Genomic DNA, 23,259 nt, shown 5'->3' on the forward strand with positions numbered 1-23,259 from the left:
ACGTAAAATAAAAACATTTCAAATATATCGTTTGGTGACAATTTTAATAATTTTAACCAACCTGACATCACTACGAATGCTCACCACGGTTGAACTGCTGTCAATTTTCGACGCACGGTTAATCCGCCCGCCGGGCTATCCGCCCTCCGGATAATCGACTTTCTGCTGTATATTTTTATTAATTAATAAAGTTCTTCTTTATTGGATTGCTATAATTTGATGTGGTATAACAGTGTACAAATTGTTTTTTATAATGGGTTCGACTTACTCATCTTTCCGCATTAATTAAGGATTATTTCTTAGCATTTACCGTGCATTAATTATGTTTCTGTTTTGTTTTGAGAGTGGTAAACTACTGTATATAGAAACTATTTATAGTATGAAAACTTTAAATAAAAGCATTCATAAAAGTATTCACAGAGCAAATATTCAACTTTAAAATATTTTTTTTTAATTTATTGTGGCGTAGGGACTAAAAAAAGACGTTTAGTTAAAAATTTCGAGTATAAACTATAGTTCCAAAGCATGAAAATATGTCTGAAGGAAAGATACACGCCGGAATATTATCTAAATTTTTTAAAAGGAAATCACATTTTATCTAGGATTGAGAGCTCCCGCGATTTGCATGTTGCGAGCATTTGATGAAATATTGAGGAAAATAAGTTCGCTAGTTTTGAAGAAATTTTGAGTACAAGTTCTCAAAACTGGGAAACATAAAATAAAAATACTTTTTAATAAAAGTTAGAAAATATCGTATTGTATAAAGTTAAAAAAAAACTTCCATAAAAGTAGAACATAATTGCTGCATCATTGCTGGTTGATTGTGTTTGACTTACGCTAGCTCGGGCTGTTTTCTCAGGTGGACTGAGCTCAAAAAAAAAAAAGAATGATTGCTTTCGCTTTATAGCAACATCGACCAGCACTTGAGCAAACTATGTCAGATACAATTCTTTAAATCACATTCACCATCCACCAACCGGTAAAACCCAACCATCATCGCACAGTCGATAAATTTCTTACTTTCCTTCGTGCTGCTTTATTGTAGCGCAAAGAGGTTGACTTTGCTACGAACAATTATCCTACCAGCTGCAGCAGCAAGTTGGCTGAATAAACGAAGATACTTTACCGCGTGTTCGTTGATCAGTTCCCATTGCTATTAGCGGAAAGCTTGGTATGGTTCCAAGGACGGACGGACGGATACTTTCAGTTCGATCTTTGAGCACGACTTGAGGTGGATTCGATTTCCTCGTTCCCCGGCAATGGCCAGAAGTCTAGAAGTGGTCTGACCTGGTAAGAGAAGCAAGAACCATCCTGCAGTTTGTGTGCATGGGGCATCCATTCAGTACAAAATGCTCGGTACGCGAATGTACACTTCATCGAACGGTCGTACGCAGTGTCCTTGCAAGGACTGTAGCTGACTTCGGATGGTCCGCAGTAGCGATAAGGATAAACTCGTATTCTTGTTGCCTCTGTGTGTTTTTTTTTCTGTTGTGTGCCTTCTCCCTTTTTCTACAAGTGTAAAAGACCGGAAAGCAACTCTAACCAAGGTGATGAAAAGCGGCCCAGGAGTATCGCGGGCGGGTTGGCACTAAGCTAGAAGTATTGTGTATATTCTCTTTCCGAGCGCAACAAAAGAAACAGAGATAAATTGCAGGAGCAAGCGTGTTTTTGCAAGGAAATCATTAAGAACTTTAATCTTTTCATCTGCCGTCCGCTTTCGTTGCAATTTTCCTACCTGAAATGAAGTCTACAGGCACTCTCCAGGCACCGGAGACGACGCCTGGCAAAGTCGACAATGAATAGCTGAAAGTTCCCCTTCTTGAGCGGCTAGAACCCCCGGTAGAAAGATGGAAAGTGATCTTTGTCATTGCAGCAGGACCTCCTCCTTACAACCGACCTCAAAACTTCCAACTTCCGATCAACGTTCCATTCGACCAGCCATTACGGTCATCAAGTGGGAAAGGAGCAGATTCTTAAGGGAGACACTACATCGAAGTCTGTGTGTGTGGACAGTAGTTTAGCTCACAGCAAAAGGAAGGCGGATGTGCAGATAGAAATCGGGAAACAATCATCCTACTTCTGGACGATTCTGGCTCGTTTCTATAAGGAAGCACACAGCTTCGGTTTTTCTATTGTTGCACGCCCGACTGGTAAGGAAACGGCTCCAAACCGGTACGGATTTGGCGCAATATCCAATCCATTTCGATTATCGTCTTCACTGTTAAAGGGAATGGGAGCTAAGCAAAGGATACCGACCGTGGGTAATTTCGCTTGAATCGGGGGTTTTTCATTCTAGCTTGGTGGGGGAGGGAAACCATTTTTCTCTCCTTATTCTATCGAAAAAGTTTTCCACCACCGAGGCAAGTTATTGCCTTTGTTCTGGAATGGGAGGCTGGGCGGGGAAAAAACCTAGAAGCAATAGGTGGACAATTTCAGCAGTTTTATGATTGGGAAATTTATTTATATGATTGAGTGGACATGAATGCGAACGAGACGGTACTATAAATGCTTTCGGGCGTACGGAAGGATGAGCTGTGGTCTAGCTGGTGGAGAATGTCTCTGTACATTAAAATCGTTCGTAGTGAGTGGATGTGTTGTGCTACAATTCGGAACTATTGGCAGTGGTACCATTAATGGTGTTATTTGAAACACATTTTACAACCGGAAATGTTCTTTCTGTACAGATTTGTGACTCAGGAGTTTAGATCTGAAGTAGATTTTTTTTTTTTGACATTTGAAATGGAAGAAGAGTATAGACTGAAAATGGGAAATAGTTAGGTTTATGTTCAAGCTTTAAACAGGAAATAAATATCAGGAAGGAGGAGATGTAAGAGTAAATGTGATTTAAGAATTGGGAATTTTTATTAAAAAGAAGATTAAACCTAAATCCCCAATTGAAGAAAAAGAAATGAAGAAAAGGACATAGACAAAGAAAAAAATAATTAAAGAAGATGACAAAAACAAAAAAGGAAACAAATAAAGAAATAAGGAAGTAGAAGACGAAGGATGGAAAAAGGAAAAAAGAAGGAAAAAAAGAAAGAAGGAAAAAAAGAAAGAATGAAAAAAAGAAATAAGGTAGAGGAAAACAAAGATAAGGAATGAAAGGAATAGAGAAGTAGACGACAAAGACAATTAAAGAAATAAATTAAGAAGCAGAACACGAATAGCAAGATGAAGACATATAACATAACACTGATAAAGATGATGATAAAAATTGCAAAATTAAAATCAAAGGAAAAGTAAATGTTATATTGAGATCTTTATACTTGAAAATGGTAAAATAACTTCTAAAAAAATAGTAAAAAACCCGCAAAGGATTCGATAGGAATTCAACAGTAATAAAAACAATCACTCTTAAACCATCTGCCGTAAGAAAATTGAACAACCATTATTAAACTTTTTTCTTATCCTTAAAAATCGTCCGATATCATTCATTCCACTGCTTCAGTGCTAGCTTAGCACATTCAATAATGTTGTTTAAAAAAGGTGTCCCACACCAACGGTGCTCCAGCAACACAAAACACTTCAAACTAGAAAAGTTTTATCTGGCAGACGCTTTTGTTCGTGACGAAATTTCACTTCGCGTGCCGCGCGATGAAAGACGCGCAAAAAGACTATTGCCTTTTCACCCGGCACCAGAACCATCTGGTTTCTTGCTCGAAAGATATGAAGGGGACAACAAAAAAACCGTACGGACTCGATCCGAAGTGCGATTCTATCTTCGAGCTGTGTGGAATCCGCTCCGGACAGGGCTCATTTAAACTGATGTTGTAAAAGTTTTTCCAATAATAATCACTAGCTGTTAAGAAGTTGCCCTGACCAAGTTAATGACAATGTTGAAGTTGAAGAAAGATTGTACAATATGTTCGATGGCTAGAAATGAATAAGCGTTTGGGAAGGTTGGTGTTCTTTTTTTTTATTAGAGGCTTCGCATTGGAACTTAGACCCGTGATCGAAAGTTGATTGAGCTAGCGAATGGAAAAAGTTCCTCCTTTGTTTGATGATTTCAATTTGAAAATTATTTAAAAGATTTCCAAACGTTTTATACAACAACTTTGGAACAATAACCGTGTAGCCAAAAAAAGAAGGATTTTCCCCCTCCTTTTAGCTATGTTAAAATAAAAATCACAAGAGCCCACTCGAAGTAAAAAGCACAATCACGAGCTTTGACACAATGGCTTCAGCGGCCAGTTTCGATCGGTTGGAAAAAAAGCATTTTTGGTGGAAATTGTTGCCTATTCAAATACACCCAAAATGCTCGCTGCTCGGTCCTCGGCCATCCTGGAGCTGACTTTTATCAACGGGGCCGATTTGGTAGAAGCTTTTGAAAATGCAAATTGAAATGCTGGCCGTGTACGATGCACGAATGCTCGACCGAGCGGTTGGGTGGGGTGCTAAATTATTCGCATTGAAATCAAAATAAATCGTCCCGCATATTCACCGATTGCAGCACTGATGTAACGTTGGAAAATTAGGAGGTGAAACGGGAAAGCGCCCGGGGTGAGGGTGGGGGGAAAAGTGACCGGCATGAGCAAGGTCCGGTAATTATTTAAAATTACTTCAATCAAATATTCATGAACCTTTCACGTTGTGGGTGCGGGATGAATTTTGCTTCCAATCGGTCGGTGTTTATCTCGCTTCGTCATATCCATCTTCTGTCAGCTCTCTTTTTCGCACAGATATCAAATATCGCCTGCAAAAGCGAGTGCCTGAGCGCTCGGTGTGCCCATTGTATGTGTCGTGCGATGTGTCCACTATCTCCCTTATCGGTGATTATGGCAATGATGACGTCGATGATGATGCCGATGGTTATGCTGGTGGTGTCCACCGATTACGATGGTCGCAACGTACGACCGTCACGACGGTGGAACGGTTCATTCCGGTACGGCATCACATCGGGAAAATCGGGAAAAGCAGATGGGGCTTTCTATCATGGCATACGGTGCATACGTTTTCCGTAACATTTAGCCCAGCCCAATGGAGCTTTTGTCCTGGAAGGAGTTGGGTTTTCGGTTGAATTTACATACGGCACTACGGTGGTGGATGAATGGGACATGACAGGCGTCACGCGGAACGACGTTCTGCAATGTCGTTTCCAACGCATCATTAAGGTTTTGCGTTCTACGGTGGGATAAGGGTGAGATTGGCGTATGGATGAGGATTCACTGTCTCGTGCAGATTGTGTTGGTGGTTCTTCAGTTTCTTGTTCTGCTGGAAGCTGCCTTGATGAAGGTCTTTCGGGTGGATCAATTCGAAGGTGTACGTTGATTGGGAACCGAGGTCTAGTGTCAATAGCAGATAGCTGCTAGGCAATTGTACGGTTTAGTTGTAACATCTAACAATGGTGCTGTTAAAGGTAATCTGTACTTATAAAGTTTGATATGCTTATGTTAAAGTTGGGTTAAAAAAGTTAAATTGTAAGTAAGATTGTTACACACAAAATATTTATCGAATCAAATCATTTTTTATATGAGGAAAAATTTAAATAAATCAAATATACTGGCTAATATAAAGCTTTATAAACAATAATCAGGTCTTCTGTTAAATATTTTAAAGTTCGAGCTTAAACTATTTTTATGAAATTAATTTAATTAAATTAAAATTTATAAAATTAATCTCTTTTTGGCTTATAAAGAATTTGCACAATGAAATGATTTCCAATTATTTCCAAAAAACCTCGTTTTTCTTTCAGATATTTTCTACTAACAATTAAAAGAATTCCTTGTATCCGTGTTATTTATGACATCTTAATCTAATCGCATTATCCTTCGCCATTTTGCTTGAATCGCTTACAAAGCATTTTCAATTTTTCAAAGCACAAAACCACCGTCGCTTGTTTAGAGAGCGGGTTTGGTACACGTTACCATTCGTTTGCCAGTGTGCCAGTGTCGATTGCTCGGCAAAAAATGCAAACCATTCCGCAAACGCAAAACCCCAGAAGGACCGCACCACTCTAGGGGTGCTGGTGGGTAAACCCATGGCCGATGGCCCATTCCAACCACTAATTTGTGACCGCCTTTTGTTGCTTTCCACCCTCGATGCCGAATGGGTTTTGGCGTTTGCACAGGAAGCAAGCGAGCGTTTTAAAATAAATATATATTACAGCGGTGTTGGAGGTGATTAAATTAAAATAATGTCTTGATTCTACATTAAATTACGTTAATTTTCCATTTCCTACCTTGTAGGCTGGCCTTGTAGAGCATGGTACAGATACTGTGGGTAAGAGACTTTAGTTGACTGAGATATGGCTCAAATCTAATTAACAAAATAATATAGTTTTATTAAGATAATAATAATTAAAGTTATCAGAAATAGAATAGATTAAAATAATAAAAATTATTTATTAAATTATTTATCTTAAAAAACTTAATTCTTTTAAAAGAAACAGAACATTTGATTTCCAAACATCCATAAAAGATTTTTCAATTATTTTAAATTAACAAATAAAAACAAAACTATTGCAAAATAAATGTCCATACACGTTACCAAGCAAGTTCGTCTACTAGTCGGAGTATTCACCACTAGGCGGCGCTAGTGTTTGTTTGGCTCATTGTTCTTGCTACCTCGGTAGCGTTAGCAGTGGACAAATGAATGCTCATTAAATCTGCCGGCACAATTTCTCTCCACGTAACCGCTCGCGTCCACAACCCCATACCTTCAAACCCGGCCTAGGGGTACTTCAGCTCACAAACAATGACATTAACATACTCAATCCAGTTTACTTTGGGCGTTTTTGTGCGAGTGTTTGGTTGGCGGGAACCAAGCGAGAAGCGGCTAGTTTAAATGAGCACACATTTGTCCTAGGAATTGCCTTCCCAGCGCTCCCCAGCCGTTCCCGGCATTTCCCGGACAGCAAACCGGGTCGTGATAAAGCCACACACACATTTTGCATAGACCTCGGTGTAGCGTTTGCTATCAGAAAGTCGCTCGGTGTTTTAAATCGTTGTGTGACGGCTAGGTAAGCAAGTAACCTGGTGGATTTTTCCTCGTGCCATGATGCTGTTTTTGCTGGTGGATTGAGATGGGAGCAGCGGTTCGCTTATTGTCTTCTCGCTGGGCACAGTGGATAACAGTTCACTCGAAAGGTATTTCCATGACCACCGTTTAGGAAGGGTAACCGATTGTCCTTTCGGAGACAAACAAGCGCACAAGAAGTTAAGTGTGGTTCGGAGAGGAATGCTTTAATTTTAATGAGTCCACCATCTCGGTTCGGTAGAGCGATAGCACAAAATAGCCTGCGGCTTTGGGTCAACGGATCGGCAACAAAAGGTATACAAATATATGCAGTTGACTGCCACAGTTTAGGAATGAAGTTGCGGATGATGTTAAATAGTTGTTACTTATCTTTTTTACACTAACTTTTCCATGCCAAATATAATGGCAAATCATGATAAGAGCTAGATGTGTCCAACACATCTATTTATTAGAAGCACAGCTTTAAAGTACGCTCAGTCCTTTAATGCAGTTCTAAAACTAAGTGCTAAAGGCACTCAGATGAATATCCGGCCCGGTAAGGAAATGGAACTCGATGCAAAGTAGCATCAACTCGGGTCGGTTGTGAGGATTGCATCACCCTTCAAAACTCATCGAAATCGGAAGTGAATCCGAGATTCATCGTTCTCCTTTGCACACCCGTTGGCCGTTTAGTGCAAAAGGAAGTCGATTTATGGGTACGTGTGACACATGTACACGTACGCACACACACTCACACAAGCGCAAAACCCAGCCGGGTTTTGAGCCACGTGAGAGATTAATTGTTCCCCGATGAGATGGAGGCGCCTGGTGTTCTGTGCTTGGGGCTAGTCACAAAATGGGCGGAACGATAGGAGAAAGCGATTGTAAATTAGTTCTAAATTGAGGCAAATTGTTTTAGCGAAAGGCTATTGTGCTGCCCTTGCTGGGGCCCATATCCGATGGGATTAAGGGGTGGTGTTTGGGGATGTCCCTGGGAGGGGGTATAGGTAAGTGATGAACGTAACGGTCATTGGGCGTCGATTTCCTGCACGGCGCTAATGGACATCCTCACGTGAATAGGTTGGCTGGCAGCAAATCGAGTGTACGAGCAAATTCGCTACGGTTGGCAAGATTAATTGGCTGGAAAGGATGGTAGCCATTAAAACAAAGTGTCCGATGGAAAATGGATGCTGGAATGGGTTTTAAGGGGGGTTTTTTTATTAACGCAACGTTGATTTTTATGCATGATCTTACCGTTTGACTGTAGATTAAAATTATGAGGGACTGATAAGTAGAGAGATAAAAGGAAAGGATTTATAATAATGTTTATTTGATATGAAATTGAAGAATTACTGGTATATTTATCGAAAAGCTTGTTCACATTCTGAAATATATTCATTCTGGTTTGTTCCATTTTAATTATGCAAACATTGGTCTAAAACAAAGGCTTTAAATAACGATTTTGCTTGCGCAGGGAGGATAAAAAAAGTTAATCGAATTCTGCAGCACATTGCATTTTAATTTAATCATGTCACATTCGCAACGCATCCCGATGCGACACAGCGAATAAAGAGCGTACAAACAAACAGTTTCCACTGTACCGAACCCAATATGGTAGCGTTTGTTTTCCCAATCGAACTCTGAAGAGGTCATCTGGAATACAAACTATGACCGAACAAAGAGGACCCACTGTACATAGACATAGATGTAGTGGAGTGTAAACATAATGCTTGCTGTTTACGCTAGCTGGCGATTGGGATTGCACGGGATCATTTTTAGGACTCTTTAATAATTCATTGAACTTATCGTAAACAACATCAGGTGAAGCAGAGCAAATATTCAAATTAAAAAAAAATAAATGAAAAATGCGATAACATTTCAAAAATAAATATAATGATGGTATTACTCAGTTTTGCTGTTTAGATGCTGTATTAATGAATTCTTGTTGAATAAATGTTGTCTAAATGTGCTTTTGAATGAAGATTCTCAGATGTACAATAATTAACAGCAAGGTTTGGTTTGTATTATGAGACAATATACAACATTATGTTATCAATCTACATTTACAAGAACGTTTAATATTAGTATAGATAGAAATAAAGATAAATAAATAATAAGTCTAAGAAACTACTCTGATTCTGGGAAAGATGACTATCCAGACGTTTAATCTAGACGAAATACATCATCTTTCAGAATGAATACCCTATGAGGAGTCGAATAAGAACATTGACAAAGAATAAAATAAGAATAAGATAAGAATAAGAACATTGACCAACATTATTTTTGGAAAAAACTAAGAAGCTTGCTCTGCACTTAATAGATCGACAAGATATAAAGGGTACTAAACATGGCAGATCTAGATCTTGGACAAGATCCTATATCTTCAATTACTTTGAAATATGAGTTCTCTTCTGGAACTGCTGTCAAAACCCCGCCTATTGACCATATATAAGGCTTTAAAATGATTGAGTTCTATGGGTAAAACCAGGCATATTTTCAGAGTCAAAAGAAAAAGACGGATGGAGTCACAGACCTATCAAGATAAAAAGTATATAATTTAATAGATACATGGTAATAAATACCGATTCTTCCTGGAATGCCAAAGCAGCCTATCGTGAAGAGACGAGGTGATTGGCGAAGTGTATAAAATTGTATGACAAGAAAGCTCACTACAGAAGATCAAAATTCCTTGGTGATAGTTCCAATATACTAATATATAATATCTTCGTTTTGATGTAATTATTAGAATTACTTTGACATATTTGAAGAATTGTCTCGAGAAACTTAAACTTACTTAGGGATTTTCGGGTTTAAAATTTTCAATTCGAATATTCTCGACATTTCGTACATTGATGATTAGCCTCGGTTATGTACGTGAAGATTGATGTGCACCTGATTAGCACATCCTAACCTAACTTTGCGCTAGGATCAACGTGACCGGGTACTACTAATGCAACTAACGAGCAGCTGATTATTTATTCCACTGTCAAATTCCTGTTCCAACTGTAACGCGTACAGATACAATCGGTAAATCGGAATATTTATGTTTGTCCAACTCGTCGACATCGCAACTTTCTTCCTGCAGTCGATCACCAAGTGCCAGTCAGTTACGTACTTTTGCGCACGAGTTCCGCTACACAAATCTGCACGCACATACGTAAGCAAACATGACCGCAAACTTGAAGCAACGTTTCCGCTGTTTTGGTCGCTTTCGAGTAAAAGCGATACGATCCATTTCCCGGATTCGACCGAATGCCATCCATGCAAATCGTACTCCGGTACGCAACATACGTTCGGGCGTACCGGAAAGTCGGTTGTCACATTCAAACACTGCCGGCAGGATTCAGCACGGTGTGGAAGGTTGCAAAATTCACCAATACACCATCAACGAAAAGTATGTCGTTCGCAGACCCCCGGGGAAGCCCCGCATTAAAATACGGTGGCGGGAATAATAAATTCATCATCAAACAACGTGTTGAAAGCATTAACATTCAGCTTGACATATCAAAATTTTGATTAATGAATAACAATCGCAGCACGACCATATGCAGCTGACTGACAGACGTTGCATGAGGGACGAGACTTTACATACAGCCAGCGTGGAGAAAAGCAGCAACAAAAACCCTTGGCCGTTCTTCAACTTGCATTTCCCGACACACAAACCTCAGCTGGAGGAAGTTCGAGTTCGATATTTCGCAACACAAAAGTTGCATGTCGTTTCTGTAGTCAAGTGACAAGTTTTCCGTTCTCCCGTGGGCACGCGGAACGCATACATTCTAGTGACAGGCGTTTCTTTGTGCGGCGAGTGAAAAATAAACCCCTTTCTGGTAAATGCTTCCTCGAGGGAAGCAGCCATGCACCCGCCACGTTAAGGGTGTGCTACTGTTGTGATTTAGTTTCGGTGGCAATAAAATGTTTGGAGTAATGGTGTGGAAAATAGTTTTGCAATTGACAGTAGTGAAATGTTGTGGAAATGGAAAGGGAACTAAGGTTTCTTGGGGAGGTATTTTTTTTCTTTTATGCAGAAGAATGGATGTATCTTTTGTAATCTGGTGCAGTGACAGCGAGGGAAATTGTCATGCTGGAAATGTAGTCTACAGTCGATTACTAATAAGTTTAAATCAATTGTTGGGAAAGAGATCTTAATGTATGAATGATTGTTGAGAGTGACTTCAGGATATTCATTATATTTGATTCCCTTCCAACAGCTATTTAATCTTTATTTAAGTTAGAACTAAGTTATGTTTAAAGAGTTCCAAAGAAAAAATGATAGAAAACTAGGAGTTCTGGAGTTACAACTCCAAGTAACTCCGAAGCAAACATTCTCCAGATCTTCCTCCAGAACACACTCCATAAACAAGTACTGACCTGACCAGTATCAAATGAACGTCTACTAAACATTACCACCATCATCAAACAATGACACATACTTTAAGAGAGCATGGCATTGCAGTGTGCCGTTGTTTAACCGCAAAGGCACTTTGACCGAAAACCGTAAGCCTCTTGCCGGTAACCATTCTCACCGCAAAACACCAAGCACAATACGATCGAAACTTTATCAAGAACTTCAAGTGACCATTAATCACACTCCCGCTGACTGACCGAGATGAATTGCAAGGTAAATAGTTGCGACGGATATAAATTGCAGCTGTAATTACGTCTGATCAAAAACTTCAAATCATTCATGCCGATGCACCAGCAGCAGCCCGTTGCTTGGGTTTTGGGTCATTCCTTTCGTCCAACGACTTCCAATCCAGCAAAGAGCGTATTCGGCCGGAGTTGAGCTGCATTGGCAACAATTAATTATTAAACCCCTTCGGTACGGAATGAAAATCGTTGCCTATGGTTGAAGGCCGGGTCTCAGTTCGGGCCAGGATTCGGTATTGGTGCAATGCAATGCAGCAATGTTTGATTTTCGATTTGTCAGCAAGAAATTCTCTTTGATCGCTGCTACGATATAATACGGTTAGCTGCAACACTCATGCATATCTCAGATCGGGTAAGTGATCGAGATGATGGGGCGTACGGGGTGGTTCGTTTGTTTTGTCCATTTGTGACAGAGCTTCAAGTAAAACCTCAACACTCCAGCATCGATTGATTTCCAGGACAGGCAGGAGTTTCGGAGGGATATTGAAACGCTCATCGAAAGGATGAACGAGATGAGAGTCCGGGCACTGGTTTGTGGCAAATCTAATCCAATCGAGAAGCAAATACAATCGATCCGTTTGTGAGGGGGAAGCACTTCGAAAGCGAGGTCCACATGGAGGAAGGATTAAGTCAGAACTTAAGTCAGCTCGGAAGGGTTTAATTTGATTGTATCCCAATTCGACTATGTTTCATTACTGTTACTTTATCTCAGCAGCTTTGTACGGGTTTGATACTGGTTTTATCCATTTGAAATCGATTTTTTGGTTTGTTTGTATGTAGGTTTTTGTCACCCAAACATCCTTTCCCTACTTGTCACCTCTGCTCTGTATCTTCCCTACGGAAAGGCGTAATGAAATCGCTACTTACCGAGTCGCTTTGCATTTACCTCTCTCTATCTCTCTCTATTTCCAGGGATAATCAGCAAAATCAATAAACAAAACATGTCCCGGTGGTTAAGGCAGGATTTCCGTTCGATACACTGAAGCGAGCGTCCCACGCAACGGATTCTCCCCACAAAAACTCATCCGGACACCACCCCACCCAGTTCTGTCAGTTGTGTGCAGTGAAGTGTGTTTTTTGAGGCTGTCGGGTGTGTGTGTGTGTGCGTATGCTAAAGAGAAAGTGAAGGTGGTATGGGCTTGTGTTGGGTGTACGTGTGATTGTGATGCTGTCGTGTCGTGGTCGGTGGAAAACATCCCAAGCATATTCCAAAACAAAACAAAAAAAAGGAAGGAAAAATCCGGCAGCTGACTGACTGAGCGCAGGGTGAAAACATTGCGAGCCGATTTATTTGCCATCGTGAAGTTTGTGTGTTGGGCCATTTGTGTTGGCGTGTGTGTGTGTGTTGGGGAGGGGGTGGGAAGGGATTCGGAAAATTCAAATACGGTTGCACTCGGTGCTCCGGAAGCTACACGTCGTTTTCCAAGTTCGCTTTGATCGGATTGTGACCTAGTGTGTGTGCGTGCGTGTGTGTATGGTGGTTGGTGTTTGGGTGTTCTGCATGCCAGTGTGTCCGGAAACGAGTGAAACGAGCCACCCGACGGTACGATGAGCGGCTACCAGCAACAAGGTAAGCGAATGGATTTTAATTTTTTCACCATTTTTCCAAGCGAAACGGCGTTATTTGTGAGCGCGCGATTTAAAGCGATTTTTTTCATAATTTTTCAAAAAAATAAAAAAATAAAACGGGTTAAACAAAATGTATTAAGGCACTGTTATTGAAAGTGTACCATTTTTTAAAAGCATTTATGTTAAAACGTTTTTTTTTATTTTTTTTTAAATGAATGAAGTTTTGCACCAAATATGATTTGGTTTATATTCAAAAACTCTTCACAGTTTTCCCCCACCCACCTAGTCAGAGGGTGCATTGAGCTGCAAAACAATTCAGCATGATGTGGCCGCCGCGTCCGAGCATCAAACGCGCATCAACAAACGTCATTGTTGCCGTGTATTAAATTGATCTTTTGATGTCGGTACGGTCGGTACCTTTGATTTCTATGCAGCCAACCCAAAATGTTGGTGCTTTTTATGGTTGTTTTTTTTATCTCCACAACACACAGAACTCATCCACACGGGTGTTGGTGATGGTGAAATGAACGCAAAACTTTCGGTCGGACGAGTTTTTGCAAAAAGAATGAGAAAAAATGGCGCCCCTACATCAAAAAGAGATTTATTTTGTGAAAATTAAAAAGACCAGCAAAATGGTTTGAAGCGCTGATGATGATTATTTTTATATTATATCTCTATTATTGCTTTTTATCTTTTTGTAACTGAGTATAACTAGCAACATCTTAGTGCCTTTATTCTCTTTAAAAATAAAACACACTTCAATAATCCTTTAAATAAATTGTTTCCCTCTCAGCCTTGTCTAACAGCAATAGGCATAATTCTTTTTTAACTTAAAAAAATCCAAACCATCTACAATGTTGGAGAAACCGTATCAAAAACCATTCTACCACATGTCCCTGAAGGACAGTTTTGTTCAATTTTCCACCCATGGAAACGAGACGGCTCGTTAACGGCACAAAAATCCCTTCCTACAAGCAAATCGTCCAAAGAACAATCGTTTGCACCTTGATTGTCCTCTCGAGACACACAAACACCTCGAACGCAATTATATGAGAAAATTGCCTTTTTCGCTGGCCGTTCCCCCCGCCATCCGTAAGATTGCATTATTACGATGATTATTAAATTGTACCTAGACCCCATCATCCAACGTCCATGCATTGGGCCGAGGGAGCATATCGGACCGATGTTAGATGGGGAATTTTCTTTCCTGCTAACCGCTTGATTGCCTACCTTCTAGATCGTCATCGTTCGCCATCATCGACACTATCAAACCTTACACACCGACTTTCAGTGCGGCAAATTCTTGTTTCATCGTATGAGAAAATTTGTAATATCCTGTTCATCCTTGAGCATGTGGCGTCCCGAGAGGGCCAGGCATGCACCCCATTCTGTGCTCGGGAAGAAGATGCGAGAAACGCTCACCGGGGGGCGGAATCTCGATTTTCATCCCCAGGTGGGAATGAACAGGTTCCGGTTCCGGTCGGGCAATCATCGCTGTTGTAAAGTGCAGTGCAATCAACAATGCCGAACGGCTCATAATGGTCAAGCTGTATGGGGGTGGTTATAAAGCGTGAAACAGTGCATGGATTTTGATATCATAAAAAGGATTTTACCCGTTTTATGGTGATGTCATGTATAGGAATAAGATTTTTTTTATTTTGATGATAGCTTAAATTAAAGAAGGGCTTAAAGTCAGCTTGAAGTGAATTAAATGTTTCTGATATTCATGTATTATATGTGAGACAAGTTATCCATTTTCCAGACTATTCTCTAGGGAAAGTTTGTATTTCGTTATTATCAGGCGATACAATTCTTTCGCGGTATCCGCTGTAGGATCCGTCTTGGTTGGTATAATTTATCTCAGCATTTCTACGGACTCCTCTTCTGTTCACGTGGACCATCTTATACGACTTTGCGGGCTAGGTCGTTAGGTATCATTCTATTGACATTCTATTATCGAAACCTGTCGGGTAGAATTCAATGAGCAACAGTGAGTTCATCGTATAACTCGTAAAGCTAGTTGTCCTTCCACACATACGAGGCCAAATATCCTGCTTAACATTTACCTTTCTTAAATGGTTAAGAGGTTCTGTACAAGGTCCATGTCTTAGAGACGTTTTGGAGTGCTGGTTTTGTAAAGGTCTAAAATAGTTTACCATCTTGGTAGATGTTTTAAAGAAGTTTCCACAGAATTTTTGAAGAAATTTGGATCTTGAGTCGTGTTGAGTTTGATTCTTGAGTTTCTTTAGACTTAGACTGAGAAAGACAGGTCACCACTCTACCGCGTATCACAGCATCAACATTGCTTTACACCAAACCTATGTAAATTCCTACTTTTTATTGAAATCGCTGGTGGTTCAACTTCAGATCTGTGAATTTCCTCTCCCCGGGCTATCCTATGCTAAGCATTTTCTTCGCAGCAAAGCTGCGAACCAATGATGTCTATATCTTCAATGATTTTCAAGATCTGGTTTATCTGATTTCGAAAGGTGATCTCTGAAGTTGTCACCTCCTAGTCTAAGTTTTGAGGCATATGACGTTGGCCATTGTCCTCTTTACTACTCTGATATGCATGACAGATGACTAACTGCTGCTCCGCTTATTTCTTTAAGGTCTACCAGACTTAGATCTAATCTTTTGTTGATTTTTTTTTAATCCTCTCAGGTACCTTCCTCCTATATCGTCTAAGAATGTCGATCTTGAAGTATTACGTCGAATATCTTAATTACCCTGTAATAGCTGTTTTGTAGCTTTAGGAAATTTCTCTATTCCACTATTTCATAAGGTTTTTCAATGTCTTAAAATACATGAAAGTCCTACGAAATAGAACTACTGTTTGAGTTGAAGATTCTCATCAATTGAGCTAATTCAGGAACATTAGTAATAAATCGAACGAATGGCTGTATTTATTCATTGTCCTTTTTGTCAATCTATTGTAGACCATATACCATCAAGAAACGCTCCAAAATTCTTCTTCTTGCAGAAACATTCTTGTATGGATCATCATACTTCAAGTTATGGCTTCAAAAACATGTATTTCAAAACATTTTAAACTTGTAACAAACAACATCAAAATTGAAGAGAAAAATGCAAATAGCTCTGACCTCTTGGTGTTAGGTGTGGAGAGCGCGTAAAGCATCGCGATGCAAATCGCCATCCCGACGAGACTGTCAAATAAAATAGAAAGTTTAGAATTATTCATCAAGCTCGCTGCTGATGATAAAAGTTTTACCCGTTTCAATTTGAATTTTGCACACTCTACGTACCACCGTGTGCGACCGTTGTTGTTGTCTTTATGCAAAATGAGACTGCTCCAGATGTGCCGTCGGTTGATAACCGGCTGTCGAGTTTTGTTTCTATATGTATCGTCTTTTTTCTCTCTTCTTTTTTTTCCTCACACATCCTCACACTTTATGTACTCTCTTCGATCTTTGTGATAGCGGAATGCGGCAAGTCTTTTTATCCTTCTATTATATTTTATCATGAAGTGCTTTTGCAAGGCTTTACTTTTTTTTTGGTCTTCTTCGTCAATCCCGAAGCCCCGAGTACGGCGCGAGTGTGTGCAATCGAGTTTAATAGAACACAGTTGCATGTGAGACGCTCTCTAACGAACCAACAGAAACGGGGTTTCAGCTTCTGTTGCCTACATGCTCCCTTTTTGGGTTTCACATGAGTTTAGCAGTTGTCGGGGGATTTTTTTTCCTATTTTCTGCCCTGTTTCGTTACGGTGTTTCCCGCTTGGGAAAACTGTGGGAAAACACATAGCGTCCTTCGGCAACGGACACCACAAGCTCATCATCCGTCTTTCCCGCACGGAAAATGCGAGGGAAGTTCATCAGCATTCGTCATTTTCAGCGGAAATTTTCCACAATCCAATCCAACGGCCACCGCGCTTGACGCTTTGCTGTTCGGTTGAGGTCTCATCAAGGTTTAAACGATGAACCATCGCCTTCGTCGTCGTCGTCGTCGTCGCCTGCATCATCATCGTCAGCATCAACGTCATTGCGTCCACACAGCCACGATGGCAGCACTGATAAAGGCCGTGTGGTATGTCCCGGGCACACAGCGTCCACTTCATTTTCCTTTCCCGTTTTTCCACTTCCGGGAACCGGGTAAAAGCGGGGTGCTTCTCTGGCAAGGGCGAGGTGATGGCATTTCGATCTACTCGAGTGAATGCATGAATCATTGAAATTTGCACTTCATTTTCAATTTGAATTTCAAAAGCTACCGGTGATGAATGCTTTTACCGCCTCAACTCCCTCACCGGCCGTTTCGCCATCTCCCCGGATGGCCGGTGGGGATTTTCGTATATGCTCGTGTGTTCCCGGCTGGAGGCACACGTGCACGGGAATGTGTGTTTTGCAGTGTAGGAGAACAGGGGATGGAAAGCAACATTCAATGTTAGCGCATGTTTGGCAGACAGTATTCAGCTGCCAGAGGGATTGTCGATTTTGGAGTAATTCGCTATCGTTTAGGGTTTCGTGCTAGAAGCTGCTTGATGGTGAAGGATATGAGATTTATCTTAGATTAAAATTCTACTTTCAATGGCTATACTTGAGACGCAACATTATTAAAATTTTGTACTGCTTTTTCCTTGTTACCTGTGCAAGCATTTAAAATTTATCATGGACGAGGTAAAAAGAGACCTTAATAGAGCTTTATGTGATTGTTCCAAAGACTTCAAATTAGAAGCAAAATTTCCAACTCCCTTTTTAGCACGAAAATTTCTCATGATTCCATCTCTTTCAAACACATTTCTTCAAAATCGTCAAAAGTGTCTATAAACAGGAAAAAAAAAGAAAATTTATTGTCACTCTCCTTACACCTTACAGTAGCAAAATCAATGAAAAATATTCTTTCCCATTCAACAAGAAAAAAAAGTTGAAGTTTGTTCGCCTAAAAACAAGGTACAAATAATGTTCGGTTTTTTAATTAAATCCAACACCACCATTTCCATCACCGATCGAAACAAATGTACGTAAAAACGTAAAAAGGACGCTTGATAAAGCACTTTCCGCTGCTTCAGTAATTTGGCTTTGGATGAGTAGAATTTTATTGTTCTTTTTTCCCCCCGTCCATTTTCTGCCTTGCGGTGGATTGGTTCGAGAATTGGAAAATAAGCTTCCACCCGGACCCGATTTGCTGCTCCTTTTTGCCTGTTTGCCATGCTCTAACTGCCCAATGTCTTTACTGGTGAGGTTGCCTTCAAGAGGTTGTTAGAGTTTTTTTTTGTGTTTTATTCTCCCACTTCCAAGTTTTGCAGTACGATGGAAACAGTTTCCCAAATTAATGATTTGATTTTCACGCCAGCGGACGATTGAGATTGGGGTTGTGTTTGTGTGTGTGTGTTCTTCGCTTGTTTTATGCAAATATTTTATTCAATATCGATCTGGCAAACTGGACTGCCTGAAGCTTGCGTTCCCCATTTCTCGCGTCCGTCTGAAATCGATGAGAAATTGGTTCACCGTTTCGTTTTATTTGACTTCACGTTCACTTCAGGAGCCATCTTATTAATACGATTTCTTTTTTTTCCCATCTTTCTTCTGTTGCCTCTTTCTTCAATAAAAAGTTATTGTCTTATCGACACCAGTGGTGCGCTTTTTTTGCTCTAGGAACTCGAAAAAAGAAAAAAACCCGAGCGAAGAAACGGTACCGTGAACCGGTCAATAGGAAGGCTACTTACCGGGACCCATCACTGGCAAACGGCATCTCATTTCCGTGGGGCTGGTTCCGGCACTTTAACGGTCACCACCTTTCCACACGGGCAGATTATGATTTGGAAGCATACCACTTCAAAGGAAAAAGGGCGGAAAAAATACCTCAAGCACGGATATCCGACGATTGAACTGGAAGAGCCTTTTGTGAGCAGGTTTTTTTTCTCGCTCCGATGGCCGCATTTTCTATTCTCCCGAAACTCTCGTCGTTTACTGTAACGACTTCATCGAAAACTCTAAATGTCCGGAGGTTTAGTAGATAAAATTTAATTTTGTCTATTGCTAGTTAGGCAACTGCTGCCTTTGTCATAGGACGAATAGGAGAAGGTGTTTATGCTAAAAGGAAAAACAGGTCAAAAGACAAAACAAAAACCTGGAAAGAAGTCTTGTCCGAATAGTCCTTATGCTAAGCTGCCGATACATTCCCAATAGATAGGTTCGCCTCGCATTTCTAACATCGATTTTCCCCCCCAAAAAAGAAAGGAAACGGGTAGACCGAGGGAAAGGTCCGGAAATTTTTAGTCATAAAATTTAATAGCCATTATCATTCGATGGACATCATCTAAATGGTGCGTTCAAGGGCTACGTGAAACGATACCGATCCTTTGCGAGTGAGCGAAAGACGTTGTGAAAGGTGGAGCGATTTTGGTTAAAAGGACTGGAAAAAAAATCCCCGTCGTTTCCTGTCGTTGGGAATGTTTTTCCTCTGATCCCTTCCGAAAGGACAGGAAGAGTTGAATGGGAGCACGAGAAACTGAGGGGAAAATTTGTAAAAGAGTCAAAATAAGCTCAATTTATGGTTCCGTTTGTTTCCTTCTGTGGAGGGAATTGTTATCATGTTTTTTTTTGTTGGTAGGAAAAAAAGGGATAATGGATAGAAAATGGCCTACATTGGTCGAACTTCGCTCGCTTGTGAATATCGATTGATTTTGGGAACTTTTTTAAACTTTTCTCCCCCCCTCCACCCCATCTTTCATTTCCTCTTCCACCCCTTGGGATGGAATGCCTAATGAAAGGAATGGCTTCTTTAAAGTTTTCCATTTTATTGGGTTAAATTGCTTTGCAGGAAAAACCGCACATTATACGGTACCCACAGCTCAATTACCAAAAACTCAATAATGGCCGCCGGGCACACGCGGCCATGAGCGGACGATCTAATTACGCTCGCTCCTAAATAAGTCCAACCCAACACCAACCCACCGACCCCAGGAAACCCAACCGAAACCCATAGGCCGGTTGATGCAACACCATTCGATTTGCAAAACTGAACTAAATGGAGAATGCACAAACCGAGTGCAAAACTCCCACCGCCGGGGTTCTCATTGACACCCGGCAATTAACCGGCAATTGTACCTTTGATCGCCACTAAATCCCGCTTTTCCCGTGGAGCGTTTAATGGTGTATTTATTTAATTTATTCAAATATAATTAAGCAGATTCGGGAGGCCTTTTCGATTGACCCGCAAAACGGGTTAACCAGGGGGAGTTGGGCACCTTTTCCTCTCCCTTTCGTACCCTTTACAGGTTTCCCAACCTTCGCCTCGGGTTCCTCTCCATCACAGCGTCATGTAATGAAGCGTGCCCGGTTCGGGGTTTTGTTCGAATGTCGCTTTAGGGATGGTGAGACCGCGAGCAGGCTCTGGAATTCGTAATGACAAAATGCAGACTCATTTATCATTCCCTTCCCGTGGTCGCCGTGGAGACGGACGGTGTTGTTGGGAAGGCTGCTTGGGGACATTCGACTGGTTTTTCGGGTTCGACTTTGGTCTTGGTTTAACGTTGCCGTTTAAATCCCACAACTCACCCGGCTTCATGTCGCCCGGTTCTCATTACCCTCGGTTCGGTCGGCTATTGTATTGGTGGTGCATATTCAAAATCATGGCAATACCGAACAGGGATGTGTTCCCCGTAGGACCATTAGTGTCTGTCTCTCGTACGACTCCCGTGTAAACTTCATCCCGTTTGGAAGTGTCCTGGCACGCTCTCGCATACTCACTCACACATATACGCCGTAATTACGCATGCAGTGATGGTGCTCATCATTATCATCAACAACTCTATCATTGTACACCTCGGCTCTGCAGCATCACATTTGCTGTTTAGAGCTTCGCCTCATTGCCACCAACCTTGGGAAAGCTAAAAACCCGGACTGGATATTTACTCTGACACGGGTTGGGACATGAATTAGTTAGCTAAGCGTACCGGCGAGTGTGGGTAAACAAAAACACTAATAGGGCTGACATGTTACATAACCCATTTTTTTCAATACATAATTAATTTTTTGAAAATTAAATTAGATACCACAAGAGTTGTTGACAAAGCACTTTAAAAGAACTCGTTTAATATCTTATACCTTTTCAGAATCTGTACAAACCTTTATGTCTCATGAAAAATGTAGCTTCAATTCCACAGTGTTATGATACCTACTCGTTTTAGAATCATGTGACATTCAGGACATCAAGTATTTTTGTTGAATTTAAATATTCTGAAGTAGTAGAGTAGTAGAGTAGAATCTCTAGGCCAAGATGTCAAAAAAACTAAACTAAATACAGGATTGAATCAAGATCAAGTAACAACGATCCCTGAGATAGTTTATTCAGAAGTAATGTCAAAGGTTCTACTAGAACTTTAATCAGATTTGAATATTTTTATTGTCATATTAATAATTAAAGAATTAAAAGTTATCTTGATATGTCTAGAATGTCATCACAAAGTTCAAGGATTCGACAATTACAAAACCAAACTACGACAATATTTTCGAGCTTTGGTCGTCTAAGGAGATCAGTAATCTGCTCAAATTGAAAGACAATTTTAGTAAAAACTTAAGATGATTTTTTTGAAGTTATGAAATTAATTTGGTTAAAGATGTAAAGATTTTTAATATCCTCCATAAATCTGAATGTTTTGGAGTATAGAATACGAACGAAGCTGGGTATCACTTAATTAGTAAAGTGAAAATATAATATCACTTTAAAAGCAGACAATGTGGAGTTGAGTAAACCTATTCCCAACCCAACAGTTCCGAAAAAGTATTCAAGATAGGCAACCCTCTAACCATTCTGAGGTGTATCTGCCGATTATGTCATGCTAATCTATTATTCGTCAGTGTTAATTTTCCTTCACCTTTGTTCAGTATTCTTCCCCAAACACCCCTCCACAGCATGTCGAAGAACATCACATCCCCAAAAACACCTGCACCCATCGATTGCAGACATTCGGGCACACCGTTACAGAATTGCACACGTTAGCATAATCAAATCTCGCTTCATGTATGTCGCCGTCAGGTGTTCAGGTTGACAAAATGCACTACCAGAACACCAAAACCCCCCTCCAAGTAAATGTACACCACCACGGACTTCCATAATGGGAACTGAAATTGAATTTGAATATATCATTAAATATCGACGCTCAAACTTACGAAATGATCTCAGCTGCATGGACCAACATGGAGATACCTGACCCCAACTGGTGAGTTTCTCTAAGTTTCCCCTTCCGAAATGCTACACAAAAGACATATCAACCCATCTCAACACTGCAAAAACGGAGCATCCAAAGCTGATTGTCCTTTTGTAATCGAATTCCCTCTAATTACGAAATGGACCGACACACCTTCTCCAATGGAGTTGAACGTAACCCCAATTTCCCATCTCACTACCCGGGTATTGTCGATGACAATGGGGAGGTGAGGGCATGACAGCTTAGCTCTGTTGGGTGTTGATGGTACGAGCATTAGCGAAAGCATCATCATCACCGTATCCACGAAATGGGATAGAGATGGCGGTTTCTGATCCCGATAATGGGATATTAGAGTTTCAGGCACTGCAAAAACATTACCACCTGTGCTCGATCGGTACGCTCGGGCGTATCACTATTCTCACCTCCTGAAACGGTGTTCCCCCGTCCGAGGTTCCAGGATCAGGTGTAACTTGTGGGAAATGGTGTGCGCTTGTAAGTTGGCTGCCGGTTGCTTACTAAGCATGCAAATCCAGTGCAAGGTCTAGCCGTTTGCTTTACGAACGCAGGCAAATGCCCGAGCACCATAAATTGATATAATATTATGCAAAACGATATGCTAATGAAGTAGGCAAGTGGATGAAATCTTTTTGATCTGCCGCAGAAAAGTGAAGCCGTGTAGTAGCTCCCATGGTGCACGGTAAATAGGTTTTTGGTGAGATGATGTGCCAAAAACTCCATCTCGTGTTTTGGATTATTTTTTTTTTTTGCTATTAAAGAAAAGTTTTAGTACAGCCTGGAACGGATTTGTGAAATGTGAAGCTACTCGGGACAAAGTTTAGCTCTTTAATCAAAACTGAAACTGTCGGGTGGGTAGTACTTTAAATGGTGAGTTTATTTGAATATTTGAACAAATTTTGCAA

General features: G+C 40.6%; 1 protein-coding gene across 8 annotated transcripts in view; it reads left to right on the forward strand.

Moving 5' to 3' along the window:
• LOC125768032 (teneurin-m) overlaps positions 1-23,259 on the forward strand; it is a 616,010-nt gene that overhangs the window by 58,558 nt on the left and 534,193 nt on the right. For all 8 annotated transcript variants that reach the window (XM_049435139.1, XM_049435138.1, XM_049435141.1 and 5 more), the window contains one exon: positions 12,514-13,171. In XM_049435139.1, the coding sequence (XP_049291096.1) occupies positions 13,150-13,171 (22 nt within the window). In that variant the 5' untranslated portion in view covers positions 12,514-13,149. The remainder of the gene's footprint in view (positions 1-12,513; positions 13,172-23,259) is intronic.

Source organism: Anopheles funestus, chromosome 3RL, assembly GCF_943734845.2.
Source record: "Anopheles funestus chromosome 3RL, idAnoFuneDA-416_04, whole genome shotgun sequence".
Classification (NCBI taxonomy): domain Eukaryota; kingdom Metazoa; phylum Arthropoda; class Insecta; order Diptera; family Culicidae; genus Anopheles; species Anopheles funestus.